The sequence below is a fragment of the Haemaphysalis longicornis genome, unplaced genomic scaffold (assembly GCF_048455015.1).
Source record: "Haemaphysalis longicornis isolate Haplotype H1 unplaced genomic scaffold, Haemaphysalis longicornis Haplotype H1 scaffold_6, whole genome shotgun sequence".
NCBI classification, from domain to species: Eukaryota; Metazoa; Arthropoda; class Arachnida; order Ixodida; family Ixodidae; genus Haemaphysalis; species Haemaphysalis longicornis.
In genome coordinates this window covers 211,950,457-211,974,560 of record NW_027526407.1, presented here as the reverse complement: position 1 = coordinate 211,974,560, position 24,104 = coordinate 211,950,457, and the positions used below count along the sequence as shown (strand labels likewise).

The 24,104-nt window shown below is 46.9% G+C and overlaps 1 protein-coding gene across 1 annotated transcript in view; it reads left to right on the top strand.

The window, feature by feature from the left end:
- The window catches only part of LOC144141348 (acetylcholinesterase-like), a 38,045-nt gene extending 25,391 nt beyond the window's left edge, over nt 1-12,654 (top strand). The window contains exons 3-4 of the mRNA XM_077672948.1: nt 1,822-3,050; nt 12,435-12,654. Coding sequence (XP_077529074.1) covers nt 1,822-3,050; nt 12,435-12,576 — 1,371 coding nt within the window. The 3' untranslated portion in view covers nt 12,577-12,654. The remainder of the gene's footprint in view (nt 1-1,821; nt 3,051-12,434) is intronic.
- The last annotated feature ends 11,450 nt before the right edge of the window (nt 12,655-24,104 follow it).

The window sequence follows — 24,104 nt, the reverse complement described above, 5'->3', positions numbered from 1 at the left end:
TGAACCGTCTGCGTCGGCAGCAGCAGCGAAACATGGCGGCGCGCACAATGCTGGCATAACTTTTCCAGAACTGAACACTGGTGCTTTTGCGTTCCCCCGATCATTAAAGAAGACATGGGTGTCATAGACGTTTTGTTCCTACCGACGTAAAGCCTGGTCCAGGTTCTTACCTGGTCCATAAAATACACGCTGTGTAGAGTGAAATCTGCATCCGGCCTGGAATTTAACATATGTGTGGGTCTCTAGCGCTCGAGGCGAACCTTTGATATAGTTTAATAAATGCTAGAGCGGGCACACAACATCTTATAAGGTAACCTATTAGCGCACCTGCATACGTGGGGCCACGGTCGAAATGATAGAAAGTTTGGTATCTATATGTATCTATACTAGCAACCGCGAAGGCGGAACACCCGAAAAGAAACAAAATTGGACCGCTGAAACTCTGTTTTTGTTCTTGCGAAGAGAATTGCTGCGAAGAGAATTGCTGCAATCTGGACAAGGCTATGAGTGCGCGAGTATCAGCGCCACAGGCCGTCAGCAGCTAACAACGTGCCCACGAATCACTCGCCGACCCCAAAACTGACCAGTTGCTGTTATTGTGTGCGCTATATGGGGCCATGTGTGCGAGTGTCAGTGGAAATGTGAGTGGGGAGGGGGGTGTGCGTGAGCTATTCGAGTGGCAACGGCAAATGGGAGTCTGCACGGTTTGTCTGCGTCCGTTTTCGCGTCGTTATGAGAGCCAACATGATTATGTCCGATAGAAACAACGTGAATAAAGGACTTATGAGTTGTGTTCCAAGAGAGTATACCAGTGTTGCTGTTTCTCTCGGCATATTTTTGTTGTTTTTTCGCGCAAGAGAACCAACCCCCGAATAGTACGCCGACTAGCTGGTCATGAGCGGGGTGTATTTATTTAAAAGGCTAATGCTGTTGATAAGGGCTGGGATGACCATGCTTTTGCGACCATGCTTTTGCGACCATGTTTTGTTCTACTGCGCAGCAACGCTTCTTTACTCGCTTCAATAAACACTCACATGACTTATGAGCGACAAAGGAAAGAGTTCCTACATTGCGTCATACCGCCCTCCGCACCTGTCGTCAACGAGGATATTCGGCCCGAATCACTTTCTAGTAGTAACGGCTATTATCACTGATGAGACGAGAGAACAACTTGATTGAAAGGACGTGGGCTCAACGATGGTGCTTCCTGATGGCTGCCCCGGCGAAGATATGAGGCGGATTTACGCAATTTCTTGTTGAGTTGGAGCCACAAAAAGGAGAGGCAAGGAAGTTTATAAGAGAACTGATACCTAGCAGAACAACGGCATATGAAGTGAGTTCAATAACAAAGTCGGGTAAAAGCGTGGCCCATAACTCGTGGTAACAATGGTGAGTAAAGGTTATAAAATAATAATTACGATTCAGTGGCCATGTGGTCGACTTTGGTGTTATGTAGCCTTGGTAACCTTTATGACAAGGAGTGGCTCATGGTGCACGAGTACTGTGCTGTAACTGCGCTTTGCTCACGTCAACGGTTGTTCAAAGTGTTTACTGCTAGGGAAAGAACTACGGTCATATTTAAAGACCCCAGCGTCTGAAAGCGCTAAGCCTGCATAAGTTATTAGCCAACGCGAAATTCGCTCTTATTTGCTGACTATTCTTCATAGTGCATACGGGAACATTTCAGACCTTACTGCGTAATCGCTTAAAACAACAAATTACTAAACAACCTCTAACTAAACTGCAAGTTTTGAGGCGCCGTTCAAAGACAATCCAGCGTGTTCTGAACCCTCCCATTCTTTTTTGTTCTCCCAAACGCAGCTGAAAGTTCCGCTGTTTGTGATGGACGACGTGACCTACACCGAAGACTGCCTCCACCTCAACGTCTGGGTTCCAGATCGCGCCCGGCAGGAAGGCTCCAAAAGGCCTGTACTCGTCTGGTTCCACGGAGGAGGCTTCGCCTTCGGTGGCGCCAACTACGCCAACTATACCGGTGCCGTGATCGCCGCCCTCACAGATGTGGTAGTCGTGTCTATGAACTATCGCCTTGGCGTCCTTGGTTTCATGAGCGCCAACACACCCGAGGCTCCGGGAAACGTGGGTCTCTTGGACCAACTCCTCGCCCTCAAGTGGGTCCAGCGAAACATTCACTCCTTCGGCGGTGATCCGGATCGCGTGACCCTCTTCGGCGAAAGCGCAGGCGCCATCAGCGTGCATGCCCACATAATGTCGCCCATGAGTGAGGGTCTCTTCAAGAGGGGCATCATGTTGAGTGGCACCATGTACACCATAGACACGTGGGACATGGTCCACGAAAGCATGGTCAAGGGAAACAAGGTGGCCAATATCGTGGGCTGCTCCAAAGGAGGAACCATTGACCTCTCGTCGAATGCGGATGAGATTGTCGACTGCTTCCGGCGCAAATCAGCTGATGAACTTCTCAAGGCGGCCGCTGAGGGCGGGGCTCCCAAGGCCATTACCTTCTTCCCAATTTATCACGACGCCTTTCTACCGAGGATGCCTTTGCTGTCCATGAACCGCGGTTTCTTCAGCCCAGTAGATGTCTTAGCGGGTGTGACATCTGACGAAGGGGCAATTCTGCTTCTTTTCCCTCCAAAACCGGATCTTCTCAGTGAGGACCTGAGCGTGTGGGATTCAGCGGAGCTTGCACACTCCCTTAGGGATGCCGTGTCCTCTTGGATGAAAGAAGACATTCCCGACGTGTTAGAAAAGTACACAGAGGAGGCTCCATCAGGCGACAATAGCGCACTTCGCCGCCAGTACCTTGACTACACTTCCGACCGCCTGTTCAACTGCCCTCTACGGTTCTTCGCCGAGAAGCACAGCGAGCGCGGAAACAGAGTCTTCACGTACGTCTTCGACCACAAGTCGACTAAGGCCCCGCTGCCAAGCTGGATGGGGGTGCCTCATGCCGCCGACCTGGATTACACGTTCGGTCACCCGTACAATGCCAGCGCAGAGTCACCGGATGATGACGGCAAGATGAGCGAAGCCTTCGTTCGGATGATGACGAGCTTTGCGGAGAACGGGTACGTAACGCTTGTGTTGTATTCAGTGAGCCGGAAGTATCTTGCGAAGGCCGGCCGAATTAGGGTCTTGTGGTCGGCGACTGCTTGCGACTGTTGGCTTCCGCATTAGCAAATTATGCATCTTGGTCGACAGAACAGCTTGCAGTATAAGCATTCAACATTATACCACGATAGGATGCTACGACCTGACTCAATGTGCTTGCTCTCATCAAAGTAAATAATTACGATCTGCTCTATTAAACGTAATTTAGACCTAAACTTCATTACTCCAGGCAGAATCCTCGAAAGCGGCGCGTTCCTTCGAGCTCACATAGGGTCTTACTAGTGCATCGTGCGATTGCGCATTGACAGCGCCTTATCACTAGTTCGCTTCAATGTGAGAGGTTCACAAAGGGGATAGGGAGAAAGAGTACGGGCCCGTGCTATTGAGAAAAAAAACGGCCGTGTATCTGGTCGTATTTCTTTTTTTTTTTTGGAAATGTCGACAAAAGACGATAGTCTTTCGCCGACTTTTGCCAAGTAAGAATACTTGTCAACGCATAAATGTGGGCTAGTTGGTTCGAACTGTGAAACATGGTTAAGTAGCGCGGTAAAGACGGGACAATAGACGGCACAGGACTAGCGCTAGACATCAACTAAATTTTTTCGCACTTTGTATACTACACGTTGTTTGCAACCAACAAACTTCGTGGCATGCCTCTTAACACAGCGGTTGCCCTTTTGCAGCAAAGCTGTCTATGACTAGGATCCAGCAGATCGCATCCGGCAACAGAGCGATATAGACAGGAATTGCTAGCGAGCGTAGCGCCACGTTGCGGAGCCCACTCAAATCTCTGGGATCGTAAAACTACGCGTCACGCCCCCGGAGCATGAAAAAAAAAATCACATAAAATTTAAAAAATCACATAAAATTAAAAAATGCGACTGTCCAGACGGGCGTACCCACCACCACATTGGTCGCTGGGTCGCGAGGAAGCGGTGTAGCTAAACATCCCCCTCGCGAGGGGCACGATCAAATGCAGAGCATTTCCGCGGGGGGCGCGCCTGCAAGTATTATGGATTACGTATTGGTTGTTGTTGTTGTAATTGTTGTCTTCCAGCGCAGACATTGTCGATGAAGTCGATGGTGAAACGTGAAACGTGCCGTGAACCCCCTGCCGCGGCTATTACGCAACGTGGAGCGGCTATGACGCAACATGGCGCGGCTATGACGCAACACAATCCAACACAATCCACCTTAATCCAACCCAATCCAAATCCAATCCAAGCCAAGCCAAGTCAATCCAATCGAATCCAATCCAATGCCCTTCGCGAGAGAGTGTTATAGCGCCGAAATCGCGCCACCACACGAACGCGTGATGCGAACCCAACGCGGCGAGAGAGGGTGTTGCGCACGTCCCAACTTGTTGTGCGCCCGAACCGAACGCGGCGAGAGAGGGTGTTGCGAGCGGAGAGAAGGCGAGGAGGACGCGGGGGAGAGGGCGCACCGTGGCCGACGGTTGAATGAGTCAAGGACATAAGGCGCGTGCGTAACCTTCCGTTCTGTGTCGGCTTTGTGGAGCAGTCGGTAGAGCGCCGTGTACCTTGCGTTCCGCCCGCAGAGTCGTGGGATCGAAACCTGGCGCCGAAGGCATTATTTTCTTATATAGTGTAGAGGGAGCGATGCGGACCACGGACGCCAACGCGGGTGACATCGTGAGTTACGGAAATGCTCTGCATTTAAAAGGTCCCATGGCCTTCATATTTTAATACAAGACGGCTTATATTTCCCTTTAAACATTGGCTGGCGATTCCTATACTCCCAAATGAGATATTTGGATGCAGCTGTTAGGGCAGCTCGTTTAGCAGTAGCGGCAGACCTCATGCTCAGTAAGAACTGGCCGAGAGCGCATATGCGCGTTCCACAACAGCCGCTGCGAGATGCGGACGACCGATTGCGTCACTCGCCACAACGGCGAGTGACGCAACCTTAAGGCTCGGTCAAAGCATATTGTCGCTCACGTTGAGGCTCGGCACCACAGATTTGCTGGCCATCCTTGTTCACGGAGTGGAAAGGCACTGCATTTTTTTCACCGTACAGCTGTTGAGAGAGCACCCTTTGATGTTCAAGCGCTCGCTGCGGGGGCCATTCAGCTGAACATTGCCGCCGCTTCGTGTGCGTTCCACACTGTGTTCCACTTTTTGAGAAGACACTGGTATTGCGCTGTTTCACGGACAAAGCTAGCCGGGAATTGTTTGAAGCGTGGTGCGTTATGAAAGCCGGTGATGACTGTGTAACCACGGCATATATAATTTTGTCAAAAAAGAAATAGATAATCTTAATGGGAACTTGCCACGTGCGGTACTAAATGCACCACTTCATTTCGTAGTTATTTCACTGGAAAACAGTATCTGTCTAACATCGCCTGCGCCTCCCCCCCCCCCCCCCCCCCCCCACCCAATTTTTATTTCGGTGTCATCGATTTACTCGGCGCCGCTGCGGTGCTGCTCCTCTCCACCGCTGACACGTCTTTCACAACTATTTCACCCCTAACCTCCACCGTTGCCCCTTTGGAAAGTTGCGCAGTCCGCAGCTAACACTGGTTAGATGATCGTAAGAAATAAACAGAAGCAAGGGTCGGCGTAAAACATACTCACGATTCCTACACTACCTAATATGAAATTTGTGCGCAGTGCGAGGTGCAGTCTTTTCGGTCACAGCGCATTTCTGGTGCGCCCCAGGAAGTGTTCCCGTGATCAGCGAACGCACGCGGCGTGCGCTACTCTCCTGCGACCACGCAGCGTGCCCCCGCCGCCTGCCAGCACGTTGAAAATCGTGTTTTTACCTCCCGCGCAAATGTCACATGGTTTGGATTAGCCCCGCACCAGGGAGCAGGGAGCATGTTGTTGCGTATTGTGTTTGTGCCTCCCGCGTAAACGTCATATGGTTTGGATTAGCGGAGAATGGAACAGCGTCTGGGGAAAGCGTCAGGGGGAGGGCGCTCCTTGGTGGCGACGCATGCGACATGTGAGCGGAAGGCAGTGAGAGAAATGACCCCGCAGCCGCACGTGTGGTACTCCACCTTACCATTCGCTAGACGCTCCTCTCCGGCTTCTTTCTTTCGTAGCTGCTGCGTTCGCTCGCGCGGTTACGCGGACATAAACAGACACCACACCCGCGAAGCCCAGGTAACGGTTCATATAGGGCTGCCCCCTAAAACTACCAAAACCCGCCGTCACCGTTTCCGCTCGAATTCCACTTCGCCAATAGATGCGAATCAATCCCGGTTGAAGAGGAACTTGCCCAGTTGGAACGCCGGCGTGAGCACGTATTTCTATTTCAGCTTGGAAGGCCTTCCAAGCGACATTTTCGCCGGTGTCTATCAGGCCTAAGTATGCACAATCACCGGTTGCCGGTTTATGCGTGCACGGTTTGCGGGTGGAAAAAGGGGGGGCGTGCACACACAGCTAGGCTCTATGCGGCTGCCGATGAAATGCCGGTTGTGCTGGTGGGAGATTTAGATTTAGAAATTACATGGCTCAATGTGCTTCTCCTTAATCGAGTGGTTCGGATATGGGTTGATGTGTTCACAGACAGTAACATGCTTACGAGAGGAAGGAAAACGGGCAGCCATATGTTTGTACGCGAGAATGGAGCTCAAGGGCTTCCAGGTTTTAAATAGTTATGGGACAGATACATGCTGTTCGTTCGAAGGAAGAAGAGCAAGAGCTGAAGCGTTGGCTCGACCACAAGCGCGAACGGAGGCAAAAACAACGAAAGCTGCATGCTGGCACCGCCGTTACCACCTTAAGCTAAGCTCGTCGACTGGCGGCGAATCCCTCCCGGATTAACAGCAATTTTCCCACTGCGAACACCGACGTGAGCCAATATCACTTCTTGAGAGGGCCATCAGGAGATTTTTTAGACCGTGTCGGTAACTTTTAGGCACGCGCACATGAACGGTTGCCGGGTTATGCGGGCGCAGGTTTGTATAGTGGAGAATAGTGGGAAAGAGAGACGGGTGCATGCACGGGCAGAAATAGGTCTCATGCCCATACTGATGGATGGCATGTCAGTTGTGCTGGTGCGAGGTTTAATCGCGCACGCTGAGCGTCCAAATGGGACCTCCCCGGAGTCCTTAATGGTAGAGCGGATTGGGTTTCTGTGTTACAAAACAGTAAGATGCTTAGGATGCGAGAAGGAAACAGGCAGCTCCATGTTTGTCTGCAAGAACGAAGCTTGGATCCTTCAGAGGTTCATTCGGCTAATTGGCCAGCAAGTATGCTCCATCGCAAATTACAAGAAAGTGATTTGTTTCGTGCACTTCATCGACTGCGTCCTGCTTTGCAGGTCATCCTTCTTCACAGAGTGGAAGGGCAGTAATTTTTTTCTTGGTGCTTTGGCCATGTTCACGCATGCGCCGTTCCTGTATATCTTTTTATGTGTGTAGTAAAACATTTAAGTTGATGTCTACCGCTAGTCCTGTGTGGTCTCTACTTGTTGGCCCGTCTTTTTACTGCGCTACTTAACCATGTTTCACATTGCCAAACCTTGTTTCACGCTTCCCTTATCTTTTCCGCTCACCCCTCATGCTGTTTCTCGTCCGTCGCTTTCCCTCCAGGGTAAATGCGAAAAAGGTTTGCTCAAGTCAGTTTTGCTCCAGGCCGGGTGCCTCGATACCAGCGCTTCCGTACGACGGAGACGTGCGGAAATTGGGGCGCCCTAGTTCGACGTTTATGGAACAAAAGTTGTCTTACTATAAGTGAATTTTAACTAGACCGTGGAACCTATCTAGAGCAACCCTATGTAACTGTTGCAGGTTTATTTCTTAAAATACCACCAGAAGCTATCAAGGCGCAAGCGACAGCAGCTGATGGAGTGAATTTTTTCTGGAGTGGTTCTAGTATTTATTTTGCGAAAAACAAGCATTAAGAAATTTTTCTATGAAGGGGCGCTGTAAATATCACGTATGTATTGATTTCTGCCTGATATTTGCGTAATGTCTTGTTCTTGTTCAACAGTGTTGACAAGTATGAACGCTGACACCGGACTTCAAAGTTTAGACTTGGCTGTGGTTATATGAATATTGCGCAGATTTCGTTGTACTTTGGCCGGGTGCCTGACTTGAGTCCCACACAGACAGATGTTACATACAGCCAGACAAACATTTGTGCGTTTAAGTAGCCCTATAATGACTATCGTCTTTTAAACTTCACATCTAATTTCACTGTGCGCTCGTGGCTAAAAGGGCGCGTGCGCCTTCGAGCGTCTGTGTTTTGTATGGCGCTGCAGCGGTGTGCGCGTTCACTGCGCGCTCTCAAGTTGAACCACGGGAAATTTTTCAACCTGCACCACAACCAACCATTAGCATGATCAAAAGTACTGCTGTACCATATGTCTGGTGTACGCGCCATGAAACAAATTATATCAGGTTCGTTCGCTTAAATACGTACAAAGTCTACGAAGCGCAGTTGGAACTACTTCAAAAGGAGATGGGTAGTTCAGAGAAGCCGAAGTTTAGATCCTGAGTTTAGGGAGCTCAGACTTAATTTGGCGGTGTTTGAAAATTCGCAGCAATACCAAGTAGTGCTCGCCTTCTCTTTTGTTTCTTGGAAAAACACAAGAAAATCTAAAGAAAAGGCTTTAGAGATCATTGGACTTTAGTGGTGGGTTTGCAGACGAGTTTGGAATGTGGATCTCGAAAGGGAGGAAAACAACAAGAATTCATGCCGCTCGTGAAGTCGAGCACCCTGTGGAGCTCATGCTTTCGAAAGCTGGCGTCCACTTCACCCAAATGTAGCACACAGCAAAACCATGACACGACGACTTTTTCACAGATTTCGACAACGTTCTCCCCTAAAAATGTTCCGCGTCTTAGGATGACTGCAATAGGAAAACATCGTCATCGATAGGAAAACATCGTCGTCGTAGGCCTAAACATAATCAGACGCAGTTATAATCCCCGATTTTACAAGCATGCCCATGGGTTTCAGCCGTAACAACTCATATTCCACTCAAGGTTGCACCAACACTGCATATGGCTCCATCTGCTATTTTTCGAGGTCTTCGTTTGGTACCTCCATCTGTGTTAGTATATGCGCGCTATACATTTTTAACTGCTTTGCTAAGTGAGCTATGCAATAGTCGAGGGTGAGCGTTTGTATTGCATCATTCAAAGCATTTCTCTTACGCTGCTTACTCACCGGGTTCCTATATTCGAAGAACCGAAACATGGGAAACGGTTGGGGTGTGCTGTACGCTATACTAAATACCTCTTAAACTGCATAGATGGCATCTAGTGTAGTTGGAAACGTGAGGCATGTATGCGCTTCTATCAAAGTTGGTGTACTTCCATAAATATCCACGCATAAAACTTCTGTTTTACCAGCTGAAACTCCATGTGGCCACTAGTGGCGCGCTATTCCAGGTCTAAGAAGTAATTTAGATCCCCGGTGATATTCCACTTCTTTTAAACATTCATATCAACGTAAGCTATATATAAAATATTCCATCTGTAGCACTTCTGACGGCTTGAGTTGCCATAATAATCGCGATTGGCCAAATAACCAACACAAAGTTATGACTGCACATTTTGTTTTCAGGTCAAGCTGATCTGCTTACTTGGTATCTGTTTTTTTTTTTCTTTTTTAGACCCAGCTTCCTTCCGCTTTCGATAAATCTTTCGTGTTCCCTTCCAGGATGTTTTGTTTGATGTAGTTTGATTGATTGATTGTAGGGTTTAACGCGCCGACGCAACGCAGGCGATGAGGCGCGCCGTAGTGGATGGCTCCGGATTAATTTTGACCACCTGGGGATCTTTAACGTGCGCCGAAATCTCGTACACACGGGCGTTTTTGCTTTTCGCCTCCATCAGAAAACCGGCCGCCGCGGCCGGGAATCGAATCCGCGACCTCGTGCTCAGCAGCGCAACGCCTTAGCCACTGAGCCACCGCGGCGGGTCGTTTGATGTAGTGCGCACCTACTTTTTACCTTGCTTCTTTATGCTGCCTATTTTGTCAGTCCTATAGTTAGTAGGCAAAGCCATTCATGGTATTCACGCGTAAGTACCGAGGCCGTTATTGCTCGTGGTCCTGAGAGGAGGGTGGAGCGCGTTTTCCGAAGCAAGGGGGCAAAAGTTCCTACCGCGCTTTTAAAGAGGATAGTGTTTCTGGGCCATCTAAACGCGAAAATATTGGTCTGTCTGTCTGTGTCTGTCTGCGTGTATGTCCGTATGTCCGTATGTATGTATGTGTGTGTATGTATGTATGTATGTATGTATGTATGTATGTATGTATGTATGTATGTATGTATGTATATATGTATGTATGTCCCTTGATTCAGCCGCCAGACCAAAAGTTAGTACTATTGAATGAGGCATTTAAACAGTGACAACATTTCCGGACAACTGAATCTGGAAGCGTAGTGCGTACTTCTCGACATTGTTCAGCAGAAAGGAAACATTCAGGATATTTGCGGGAAAAGACAATACACAGCTGGAACATATAAAGTGCTGTTTTAAATAAAAATAGAGGTGGGCGCAATTTTTGTGATAGGAAGTAGAAAAACGCATTGAAGAGTATATTTCAGCCACACAATACAAAACGGGCTTGAGCACGAACCCTGGGGCTCGTCGACGAGCTCGAATGCATAATGGGTGAGTTCCAATTTACCGTTTAGACAGCTTCGTTGCCGTCTTCGCGGGCAATACGCCATGTTAAGCCCCGTTCCAATTCGAACGAAGCAGTCAACGAAGACTGCTTCGAGGAGACAGCATCGAAGTCAGCAACGATGCAGGCTACCTTCCTGTCTAAACTGAAAAGCGACGCCAGCGCCACCTTTTTGCGTTTTTATGTTGAACCAAAAGCACCTGTTCCTTTATTGAAATATTTAGTAAAATTTACTAGTCATGAAGGTGACTTTGCCTAGTTTTTAAATTACGTAACGTTTGTAATAACAACGCTAATATTAGTTACGAAACTTGCGGCTTGCTCACCTCAACATGTCTGCAACGACGCTGTCGTCTGCTGGTCGTCTGCGCTGGTGTTGCGTTTGCGACCGAGGCGCCGTTCCAATTTCATTCCTTTAGACGTCTAGTTAGACTGCTTCGTAGACTGTCTACCAAGCTGTCTGTGAATTGGAACGCAGCAAATGTCTCAACGAATGAAACGCCGGGTGTGGAACGCGGAAAATTGAACTGGCTTGAGCGATTATTTGAGATGTGGGATTTGGGCGGGGGAGATAAGAGAGGAGCTTACGTGGCAAGGGCGGCAGCAGACCACGATTTGCAAACACAATCTCATGGAAGCGATGAGATACGCGGTTGTTCTTTTTCTTTTGGAAAAACATGCGAAAAAACACTGACACGAGTCAAAGAAAGTAGAGCACACTCGCTGGACTAGCAACTGAACCTCTATTTGGGCTGGCCCAGCGAGATACCCAGACAAACTGGCACAGCAAGATACACTTCTACGTTCTTTTTGTTGTGCCCGCTTGTATTATTTAAGTGCTTACTAGGGTAGCGTCAAGTGCAAGGCAGGAGTTGTCGTGCGCGGAGACGAGCCGTTTTAACACGTGTCATTTTAACACACGCCTTGATGTGGATGTCAAACTTTCCTTCGCGGAAACGTGCTTTGCGGAAAGTTACTCCACCTTGGGGATTTCCCCTAACTCTGGTCGATTAACTCCTGTTCATTGCATTGAGTTTTTGATCAATTCGCTCTCGCGCTACCAACAACCGGCCTTCTGGTTAGCTCACTTGGTAGAGCGACTGCTCCGGTTAAGCGGTGGTTGTATAGCTCACTTTTGTAGCCGTATGGCTGCCTTGAAGTGGATGTCAAACTTTCCTTCGCAGAAACTTACTCCACCTCGGTGATTTCCCCTAAATCTTGTCGATCAGCTCCATGCCATAACAGTATCCAGACTGCGCCACTTTTACACTGTGTACGGCAGAAATGCAGCCATTACACCTGTAGACCTACGACGTCCACAAGGTGCTGGTGACACAAGTGAAGATGCTGGTGACACAAGTGACACAAGGTGCTGGGCTACAGAAACACCGTGTTAACGCCACGCTCACCTAAAATGTGTTCGCGTAGCGACGCTTACTCATTTACATAAGCCCGCATGAGCACAAAGCGTAGAACCGCTAGTTATGCACGTGTCTCGGCGTGGGAACTGGTTTGGTCATTGATATTTCCCTTACTCGTAACGGTTTCTTTAAAAACAGCCCCACACCATTCTTTGAAGTAACTCCATGCCTGTTCCGTGATTACAAAAATCATTCTTCAGCTCTCCCGTGTGAGGTTAAGGTCATAAGCTTTCGCAATAAGTGGCAGCGTGCCTTGCTTCACTGACTAATTTTTAGGGCACTTTAATACATGTTTGTTTTCTGTTGTTGTTTTCAGGGTTCCTGAGTTGCCGTACGGAAAGAAGTGGCCTGAGTTCACAAAAAGATCTCCCGCGTTCATTGTGATGGACCACGGCCGTTTCAACGAAACAAAGGACTTCCGCGCCCGTGAATGCGAACGCTGGAGGTTTTTGTTCTAGTAAATGAAATAATGTATTTTTAATTTCGCGATCTTTTCTGTGTTCCGAAAAAGTAAATAAAATATTTGGTTTACATAAGCGTCCTAATACGGGTAGCAATGCATGCTCTCGCCTCTGTCATGCGAAATCATGGTGCTCTCCTGTTACTGTCTCCACCTATCGGCCCCGATGATCACTGGCAGCAAGTGGCAACTTCTGCAATTGCTACATACAGTGGCAGAAAAAATCAGAGAAATCATAGTAGTAGTAGTAGCACCTCTATTGGCAAGGAGGGCCAAAAACCGGTTTAGGGAAGAAGAAGGGAAGTAGGGCAGGGGAATGCAGTGTCTTTTACAGGGACGTGGCATCTTGCAGGGACCAGATCGACCCCAGCTACACTGCCCGTGCAGGCGACTTTTGATGGCAAAGAGCCCTGTTTTGTGCAGTAGCGGTTTCTCAATAGTGCGATACTCTTCTGGAGTGCCTGTGGGCGCGTGCAAAGATGTGATGATGTCTGAGCGATGTTGCGAGAAGAGGGAGCAATCTCGAAGGAGATGGTTGAGGTCTACATATGTGAGGGTATTTCAGAATGTACATTTGAGAGGCAGATGAGCCATTTTCGGATAATGTGCGGGGTGTAGGCGGCATTTGCTAGGAGCTTGTTAAGGAATACCTCACCGGCTCGTGGCAGGGTAGGAATGCTGGTTAGTCAGCCTTGAGGGGTGGCAGCGATGTAGCGGTTCCGCTTGTCGCGTTTATGTCGAAGTAGCTGCAGGGAAGGAGGTAGCGGTGACGGAGTCGGCGTGCAGGGAACCAGCGGAGGTGTAATGATACTGCTCTCCTGTGCCGCAGTACGGGCGGCCTGGTTACCCGGGCAACCTGTCTCGTGGCCGGGAACCCAGTCAATCCGTACAGATACCCCGCTGCGACGGAGCAGTTTTTTCAGCAAGGTTCGTTGCACTTCAACATTATGTGCATTTTATTTATTTGTTTATTTATTTATTTATTTATTTATTTATTTATTTATTTATTTATTCATTCATTTATTTATTTATTTATACGTACTACGCACCCTAAGGAGTCCAACCAGGAAGGGCTCGTCACGCATAACACAAAAGTATTGACGTACATCGTACGAAAATGACACTTTGTTTTACACGCTACAATACAATTCGTTATGTAAAAACAATGCGTTTCGTTCTATACACCACAATACACTTCGCTATGCGTTGCAACAACACACCTGGATCTACAACACTACATTACACATTGTTCTACAACACAAGTAGTAACTTACGACAAACAAATATAATACACTTCATTATACATACGTTACAATAAATGAGGTTCGCAAAACTTGTTCCAGTTCGACACTGTTCGCGGAAAAAAAGAATACATAAAGGCATCGGTTCTCGCAAAAGAATGGGGTTAGCAAATGGGGATGATGATGTCGTGTGTTCCTTGTCGATCGATAAGTAAGGCGATGAATCGATGGCGAGTTTACCATTAAGTAATATTCGAAGGATATCCAGCCGCTGTTCGTGTCTGCGGGATTCAAGGGTCTGAATGCCGTCTGCAGACATCAGCGTGGAAGGTGAATCAGACGGTAAGTATTTTGAATATATAAACCAAACAGCTTTCCTTTGAACCCGCTCAAGTTTGTTAATATTAAGCGTAGTGTAAGGGTCCCATACAATGCTGACGTATTCCAGTTTAGGTCGTATAAAAGAATAATAACTAAGAAGCTTTACAATGGCAGGACAGGTACGCAGTTTATGTCTTAAAAAACCAAGTTTCCTAAAGGAAGCTGAACATATGTTGTCTACATGCAAGTTCCAAAACAAATTACTATTTATAGTTAGGCCCAGGTATTTGTAGCTTGTAACCTCTCTGGGTTGAAGACCCAAGCTGGTACATATTATTTAGTGCAATTTTCTTACGTGTCAAACGCATGCAGACACTCTTTTCTGCATTAAGGATCATTCCCCACTCATTGCACCACTGATGAATATTATGATGGTTTGAGTTAAGTTCATTTTGATCATCGAAAGAGGTAATATCCCGGAACAAAACACAATCGTCTGCAAATAGTCTCATTTGTGCAGAAGGGGTGATGACATTTACAATACCATTTATGCATAAAAGAAAAATCAATCGCCCCAGGACGCTTCCTTCGGGTACACCTGATGTGACCTGAAGAGACTGCCCTTACAAAAATGGTTATTGAGATTGAATTGAAAGTCAATTGACTTTACTCAGTACATTGTGTTGACAGTCAATTGGCTTTGAATAGAAATTTTGTATTGAGTTCTCGTTGAAAATTGGCCGCCGCGTTTCAATTGAAACTCAACGCTGAGTTTCAATTGAAAGTCTATTGACTACAGTCAACATGTCGGTTGATTTCCAATTGACTTTCTGTTGAGTCTCAATACACTTTTCCTGTTGAGTTCCTATTGTGACGTGTCAATTGAAAGTCTATTGAGTTCCAGTTGAGTCTGTGTTGACTCTCTATTCATTCTCCTGTTGAGTTCCTGTTGAGAAATGTCAAATGAAAACCTACTGAGCATATTCAAGACAGCCCGTTTGATTTCCTGTTAGTTTTTTGTCAAGTTATTTGAACAATTGCATAGTAAAGTTCAGTTAACTGTACTAAATATATACTAAGTCTGCTTCAATATTGCAAAAACATTCTAAAAACTGTCGTCAAGGTGTGCAATAAGCAGGCGAAATAGTGAGGTGTTGCATGGCAAAGCTTGCTTTATTGCTCACGAAAGCATCACGGGAGGGCTGGAGCCTCGCAGGGTACACTTGCCTACTTGACTGTGTAGCCTGCAAAATACAAGAAACAGACTTGTTTGTTTGCACCAGTCAAGTACGAAATGATGATTGCATCCCTTCTCATTAAGCATGCTGGTTTAAGTACCTGGCTATTTTAAAAGTTACCTGGCTTGTATGTTTGGAAAGCGGGGAGATAGCAGTTCAACAAATGTATAAGCTTTCCTCAGATTTTAATGCCGTAAGCCAAGCTAGCCGCATCAATTAATTCTACAATTGGTAGGGAGTGGAATGCCTTTAGTTGAATGCCTTCCGCATTAAGGCGCCTGAAATCTACAGGAACGACTATGTTTCAACGCGGCAGGGAGCCAAAAAATCTCCCGCATGGGTCCGTAATCGTGTCTTCCACATCTTTCAGGCCCAAAAGAAATCCAAATAGGCCTATCAAGACTGGTTGAGCCACTACCTGACAGGAGAAACCCCAAACCTGTGCAAAAGCATACCTGTCAACCTGTGGATTTTGTTTTTTGAAATTTTAATGCTTGAAATCTCGTAAAACAAAATTAGAAAATTGTCAACTTGCATGAACTTGTTTACAAAACTAGCCTTGATTAAAAAAAACTAGGGTCAGATGGTACTGTAATCTAAAGTTACTACATCAGGCAATCATTGCAAATGGCTTTATGAATGGATGAGCGCATAATACTTTGTGCTTGCCGACTAGTGGAAAAAAAATACATGAACCGTGATGGAAAAAAACGTGCCAAAAAGAACGTGACAGGAAAAATACATAACTTAAATTTTGCAGTCTTTTACACCCTTGTAACGCTGAAGTATGGTGTGTGCCTTGCAGTACGTTTACCAAACAAGTAGCACTAAGCAGCAGCTTAAAGGGATCATATGAGACATGGGTATATCCACATTTTTGCCTTCATCATAACAATGCCAGAGGGGTATACCAGTATAACAAGGCCGTCTAATGCCAGTTTACACACAAGGAGAACACGGAACAGTTTTGTTTGGCGAGAGGAAAAACATCAGTTTCTGTAAATGAGAAAAAATTTAAAAGCTTGTATCCCTTTGCTTGGCGAGATTTTCTATACACTAGCAGCACTAAAACAGTATAGTGATACCATGCCGACCAATCATTTGGGTAATTCCCAGAGGCAGAACATCTGCCAAAACAGATTGACTAAGCCCTCGCGCAATGCCGGTGTAGCATCAGTCAGTGGCACGTCTGATGCCACATTCAGCCAAAATGTTATTCAGTGATTTTGCTATTACTCACACCACATTCAGCCCAACTTATTCAAAACTGCTCCGAGAAAGGCAGTCAGCAGGTTGTGATCAGAAGCAATGGCAAATTTCAATTTATGCTAGCAAGTCGAGCAAGCGCTTAAGTCAAAACTGGTATTCATCAGTTTGAAAGTTTGACGCCTGTGCATGTTCTAGCGCAAGCTGCCTAGCACCTGTGACAAAAATTGGCAAATGAGAAATTCCCGGAAAGATACATGGAGAGAATTGGCACTTAGTGGTAAAAGACTAATATATGACAACAGTGTGCAGTCTGTTTCCAACTACTACTAACGCAGCAGGTTTTTTTCTGCATTGGTTTTAAAGCCAAAGTGTCTGCTTGCCTTTAGGGTGCCGAGGTAACACATCAGACTTGTGTAAAGATGTTTTGGGTTCAAACCCTACCTTCTGCGGATACACAGTCTCTATTTTCCAAAAGCAATCAATGAATTTGTTATATTCTTGGGCATTATTTTTTTAGCTGGAATGAAGTACGGTTTAGGCAACATTTGTCACTACTCTGCACTCAGGGAACGCTCTTTCTCCAAGCAATCCTTCAAAATAATACGCAAATATATTGCTGGCTGCCAGCACTTTAGCTTGCAAGTATATTTTACCGCCATGTCTCCTAACTGGTTGAACACACTATCCTATTTGTGACTGGTAGATCTGCATCTCAGCCTAGCGCTGTCAGGTGTGCTTGCATGGCGCAGTATTCGTGCGTCTGTTATTGATCCGACAGGCACTTGTTCGATTCAACCTCCTTCATTTTTTTTTTCATTTTCGTTAACTTCGTTCGTCAAACATTTTATTTATCTTCATCATGGTGTTCTTTCTTTTATTATGACACTTCGTACTAGGTAATTCATGGCTGCTGCTCCGTTCTGTAGCGGCACTGCATCTGGGATTTTATTCATTCGTCAATTGCCTTCAAAGGTTTTGTTAGATCTTTAGCTTAAGATACATACAAATATATAACACGCGAAAGCAATACAGCAGCGCGGAAGACAGTAAAACACTGATTGATGTCAAAATGTCGTGCGCCGGTACAATAGCCTCCCCCTTCAATTTGTTCCACTTACGTACAGTATTTTTGAATGGCTGAAGTGAAATCATACCCTTTAGGTCGATCTGGAGACGGCGGGAATAAAAACACTGTTCATATACCGACAAATAACCAAGTCGTGAGTATCGCCATTCAGGTAGGTCTGCACAACATTTGTCATGATGAAATGTACAGTGTGCGTCAGGCTTGTCTAGGGCAAGCGAGCGCACGGCTCCGGAGCGTGCTGGCGACATCTGCTGATAACTGCTGGGTTAGAGATAGCTTGCCATTGCGCGTGCGCGGATCTCGGACAGGGTCGGGCCGGTCGTCATTTCGCATGGGCCACTCTTATTTGCAGACGACACCACCCACGAGGGGCACTGGTCTTCCCCAGTGCCAGCCATGAGCGGTGACAGGCCAGATAGACGCGCCGTTTGACGTGTTTATCGCAGGCAGTTACGTAATCGCATAAAGCAACGAGCGCCAATCTTCTGAATCTCAAGCGCACCAAACGGAAAGCACGCAACAAGAATTCACTGCAGGGCTTTCGGTCGAACCTGTTGTGCGATTACGTAAGTCCCTGGGGTGATAATGCACCGCGTCAAATTACGCACTGATCACCGGCGTCACCGCTCACGGCTGGCACGAAGAAAACAAGCACCCGTTGCGGGTGGTGGTGTCTCCAAATTTTAGAGGCAAGCTGAACGACGACCGGCCAGGGCCTGTCCGAGATCCACGCACGCGCAATGACAGCAGATGTCGCCAGCATGCTCCGAAGCCGCGCGCTCACTTGCCCTTGACAAGCCTGAGGCGCACTGCACAGAAGCGCTCGGAAAGAATAAACTTACCTTATAACAACGTCGCTCCCAGCGGCGCTCTCAGCGTGGTGAATTTGACGGATTCCAAAGCGTTGCTAACAGGGAAGGTAACACCTCACTTCGCAAGCTTCTTCACCGTACGATCACAGCGCACAGACACAACACGGACACAAAGGATGTTCACCGGCGGTAGAAGAGCGCATACGATGGCTTTTCCTTCAATAAATTCGATGCATCGCCAGCTGCACTGCAATGTCTGACCTTCGATGCTCGTTGAAAAGATTCGCACACGGCACATAAATCGTCAACAACACGAGCAAAGCTGTAAATTTGCACAGAATAGTGAGAACGACCGCACAGCGTTGGTGCCTGCACATGCCCGCACATCCGGGACTGCGAATAAGCGACTTTGGCTTGGCTTGGAGTCGGTTTGCGATGGCTATGCCACGGCTACGCATTCTTGTGAAAAATTGAGCGTGAAAACATTGACACGAGATATTAAAAAAAACCGACGGCGGCTTGTGAGTCCTATGTTAATATTTACGATCATTGTTTATATAATTATTACCAACCCGACGAGCAGCAGTAATATTATTTTGCAGATAACCGAACTCCGCCGAGGTCGCGATGTTGGCTGTTAGCGCCACTAGCGGCAGTGGCAACTCAGCGTACTAGACATTCGCGGGGAATCTCGGAGGCCATGTCGCGACAGCGCGGTCACTTTAGCTTAGCTTGAGAGGATGCCAGAGGAACCAGCAGAACTGGTTATCGGCTCGGCGGGTGTGGAGGTGGATGGTACGTCTTTTGTGTCCGGGCGCCCTCGCCCTTCCAAGTTCCCCGCCTCGGCGAATGGCAGCAGAACAGAGAATCCTTCAAAACAGCTTTGAAGTTCGTGGTCTGCTTGCGGGCGCAGGATATTTGCGAGGCGCTTGTGTTTGAGAAACATTCCGCGGACGCGTTGACATCTTTAAAATACTTTTGTTAGCGAGAGAGCGGTTCGGAGTGTAACAAGCGGCACGCCAGCTCACTAATTTGTTCGGTTTCTCTGTTTTGTTTTCTTTTTTTGTAGTGACGTGCAGCAGTGTCAGGCTCGTTCTTTCTTTTTGTGTCCCTGTGCAGTAGAGATGAGTTGTTAATCAGCGCTTCAGTTTGTCTTTCTTCTCTTTTTTCTTCGTTTGTTCGTTTAGTTCGTGTGAGCGGGGGCGCCTTGTGAAAGTCTCTTCCGCTTACGAGTACAGATTTCTTTTGCCGTGAAAGAACTGTTTTCACCTGTTTTGATAGAACATAGATGCGCGTTTGCTCCTTGCGGGATTCTCTGTATTCCACACTGCAGTTCTACAGTTGTTACCGTAGACAGTTCACGGTATCCTCAAGGAAAGTTATGTATGCGAGGGATATTGATTTGTTTGACTACGAAATTTAAGGCGCCGACGCTACACTGGCGATAAGGCCCGCAGCAGTGGAGGGCCCCGGATTCACAGCCCGAGCCCGGGGTCTTAACGTGCGCCTAAATCTCGAACACATTGGCGTTTTCGCTTTTTGCCTCCAAGAGAAAAGCGGTCTCCGCGATGGGGAACTGAACTCGCGTCCTTGGGCTCAGACCACGGCGGGGTGTAGTTCTGGCTACCCTAATGAAGTTCACGAGTGAACGACGATGAGGCCAAGCTTGCGTTCGCTTGATTTGAAGGCTTGTTTTAAAAGTTCGCTGTATACAAAAATTTAATTGTTCTTTTTTCGACGTGTAGTGATTTACACCAACGTTTTGCTATTGTTTTTCTGAGTATGTATAGGCACCTTTTCGTTACTGGAATATTCTTTCTCGTTTGGGTTTGTGAGATAACTATTCATTTCTGCAAAACAGCGCTGTTATTATCGTGCCTCCACAGAAAAACACTGAATCATCGCACTAGGATGCGATGTCACATATGACTTTTGTAGATGTAGCAGATGAAATGACTTTTTAAATCTACCTCCTTCCCCCCGACCCCCCGTAACACAACGTATCACAGCATTGTATGTGTGAAAAGAGGTAGGAGGAGTTATGACTTTTTTTTTTTGTCCCCAGAACTGGGATCCGAGATGTGTACCCCCCCCCCCCCCCCCCGCCTTTCTGTTTTTTTCCCCGCCGAGATATGCATGCTTCATGATTCCGCACCAACCTTCCCGGAAGACTGACTTCGAATATCTCCACTGCCGCTAAAGCACCCCAAAGCGGAACCTTAGCAGTACTGAAGATTGCTCACCCATTATGTCAATGTGTGCTAAGGTATAAAGAAGAAAATCAGCTGCTATAGCAAGGAAACGTTTCCGCAGGAGTCACGTGCCAGAGGAGATGAGTCACTGGAGTTTTGTCAATGTTTATTTCCTCCATTGTTTTGTGCAAACCATGTTGCGGCAGTATTTGAGGAAATGCATTCAAAAATTGTCCAATACAATTGATTTCCCCACTTAGCAGGTATAATTATTATTTGTGCAAAGATATGCTGCTGGTAAAGGCTACTGGATTACCCTACGGAGTTTCATCAGTGTTGAAAATTAAGCGCGAACCATAAAACATGGAAAAGAAAGAAGGACACCGGTATAATTTTCAACAATGTATGTTCCCCAACTAGTTCGACTGTCAATCCTACTTAGTTTTGTCAGTAGAAACTCTATTGAGTTTCAATTAACGGAAGTCATTTGACATTCTGTTGAGGTTTGTCTATTGAAACCTTGTTGACTTTTTATTGACTGCACTCAATAGAAATGTCAATGTAAAATAAAAAAAAAGCATAAAAGTAACCTAGTAGCCTTAATTCCGTAGACACAGTGGGCAAAGCTGAAAAAAATAACCCTTCAAAGTGTATGTTTGAGCCTGATGAGTTTTGTCCATTGGTTCTCCAAAGAGTTTCAATTGACTGTTGTCAATTGGTCTGTGTTGCGTTTTCTCAATAAAAATCCTTTTGAGTTTGTACTGACACATCTCAGTAGCCAATTGAGTTTGAATTAAGTTTCTGTTGATTCAATAAAAACTCAACAGGAAAAGAATTGAAACTCAGAATCCATTTTTGTAAGGGTGCGAACGGTGGTAACCTAAAAACGAGGCAAGCTAATCGACACACTTTGAAAACCGTAGCTTGTGCGGCATGAAGGAACGCGCAAAACGTCCAGCGTTTTGCATCAATAAGGAAGATTTTGTAAATTGTTATACCGCTTCTGTAATTCTTTTCTCTATCGCTCAATTAGCCTTACGTCGAAACGTTGTAAATTTTGAATTATATTGTTCGTGCGCAATACCTGGAAAGTTGCCGCTAGAAATTGGAGGTTGTATAAGGACTAGAGGGCACTTTTTTGAAGAACATAAGTTCAGTTTTTGTTTGCAGTTTTCTGAGCCTCAATAACGAGTTTAGCGTAGTTCAGGTGGGCCATCATTGAAAGTCATAAGGAAATAATTTATCTTTAGGAGGCATTATGGTACGGTGCCGGCTGATGATGCCCGTAATTCTGCATACATTTACCACTGATAAAGTATACGTGATCGTCACAACTTAAATCACAAATACAGTGTATGCCTAGCCACCTCATGCTTGTTACTCTTTCTGAAGAACTGAAACCAAGTTGAAGAAGGGGGGCAGTCACTGTTTATTTCTGCGAAGAAAAGTTTGACATCCACCTTAATGCAGCCAAACGGCTACAAGGGACAGCTGTACAGCTTTCTCAGAAACTTCATAGTTGAAGAAAAAATCGTTGAAGAAACTTTGTAGTTGAAGAAAAAATTGAAGAAACCGGGGACGACCACTTAACCGTTGCACTCGCCCTACCAACTGAGCTAACAAGGAGGCTAGTCGTTTGAAGCGCGAGACCGAATTACAGCTTTCCCTTGCAGCCGCATGGCTGCATTCAGGTGAATGTCAAACTTTTCTTCACAGAAACTTACTCCACCTTGGGGATGTCCCCTAAATATGGTCCATTAACACCTGTCCATCATTTGGAGTTGTTGATCAATTCGCTCTCGCGCTACAAACGACTAGCCTCCTGGTTAGCTCAGTTGGTAGAGCGACTGCTCCGGTTAACAGTGGTCCCAGGTTCGAATCCTGGCCCAGGACGAATTTTTCTTCAATTGCGAAGTTTCCGAGAAAGCTGTGTAGCTTTCCTCTGTAGCCGTATGGCTGCATTTAGGTGGATGTCAAACTTTCCTTTACTTGTTTAAGATTAGAAGCGAGGAAGAAGAGAGAAAAGCGCATTGGAACACTACCCCTGCTTAGAACTACCCCTGCTTAGAAAGGACGGGGCCTGAGGACAGAACCATTGAAAAAAAAAGCCTGTTCGGGGGCTCCAGCGGGCCCCTTAGAGTCACGAGGCAGGTGCGGCCGGACCCCATATAGCGTACGAGAAGCACTTCATGCGTGTCACATTTGATGTTGTCGCGGAGGTAGTCCGGATCCTTTCCGGGATAGACGCCCGAGACAACATAACGGCGGATGTCAGTTCCAGATACCAGGTACGCTTGCACTTTGAGAATGGTGTCAGCAGAAAGAGCTATGTGCTGTAGAGAGCACAACGTAGCCACTGCATTTAGAAATGTCACCCACACTCACACAGTGTTCGTAGCTCCGTGATAAGCGTATCCAATGAATCCAGTTGTCCCGAAGCAGTCATTGAGGAATTTTTGCAAAGTCTTCGTCGGTCAGTATGTTAAAATGTTGCCGAGGCTTGATGGCGACTTTGTACCTGGCTTGTGGCAAGGAGCTCCGCAGGGTAGGGGTCGCGGGAGCTTTCGCGGGAGTTGGAGTCGAAGCAGATGTTACCAGCGTCACAAGCCCGCCTTGCAGCGGGCGGCACAGTCCCTCCCTCCATATCGGCTGCAGATCGCTCCGTGGACGGGTCGGCGGTTACCTCCATCAGTGAAGAAAGGTCGTCAGAGGTTCCAGCAGCAACATCAGCCGCAGCAGACGCCCCTGGCAGCTGTGTTGTTTCGGTCGGTGGTATCTGGTCCAGCCCGTCCGTCATGGCAGGGCCGGGTCTTGGACGCAAGGAGCTCAGATGCTGCTCCTAGCGTCCGAGGGTATGGATCCGAGCTTGAGGACGACCCCGCGGGGTCATCCTTGATCTTGCCGCTCTGTCGTATCGGTGCCAAGAATACTGCAACGACGTTAGAAATAAGCAGGAGTGATGCGACAAAGGAATGGAGCCCGTTGAGACGAAAACTACCAGTAGCCGGAGAACGCCAACAAGCTCCTTCGTCGTCGTCGTCGTCCCCTACAGGACTTCTCTTCAGCCCCCTTCTTCCCAGTGGAGGGAATAAAGCCATGCCTGCATTATATTAAAATTACATTACCGTGTTTTTGAAAGCAGCGCCAGTTGGGCTAGTTGGTGCTGATACATCGTTAAGTAGCTCTTGAAACAGGACGAAAGCAAGAAGAAAAAAGAAAGAAGAAAGCAAGCGCCATCGTGTGTGTCTTATTGCTTACTTCCACATTTCAAATAATGAGATTTTGTATAAACTCGGACGCTGGGTTCAAATGCTTGCAAGCCAGGGATTTTAATATCAGCGACACTCAAAGCCGCTATTCGTTCTATGATGGGGCCGCTCCCTTCCATTAAAGTGCTTGCGGTGCTGATAAGGCACATAGTATAAC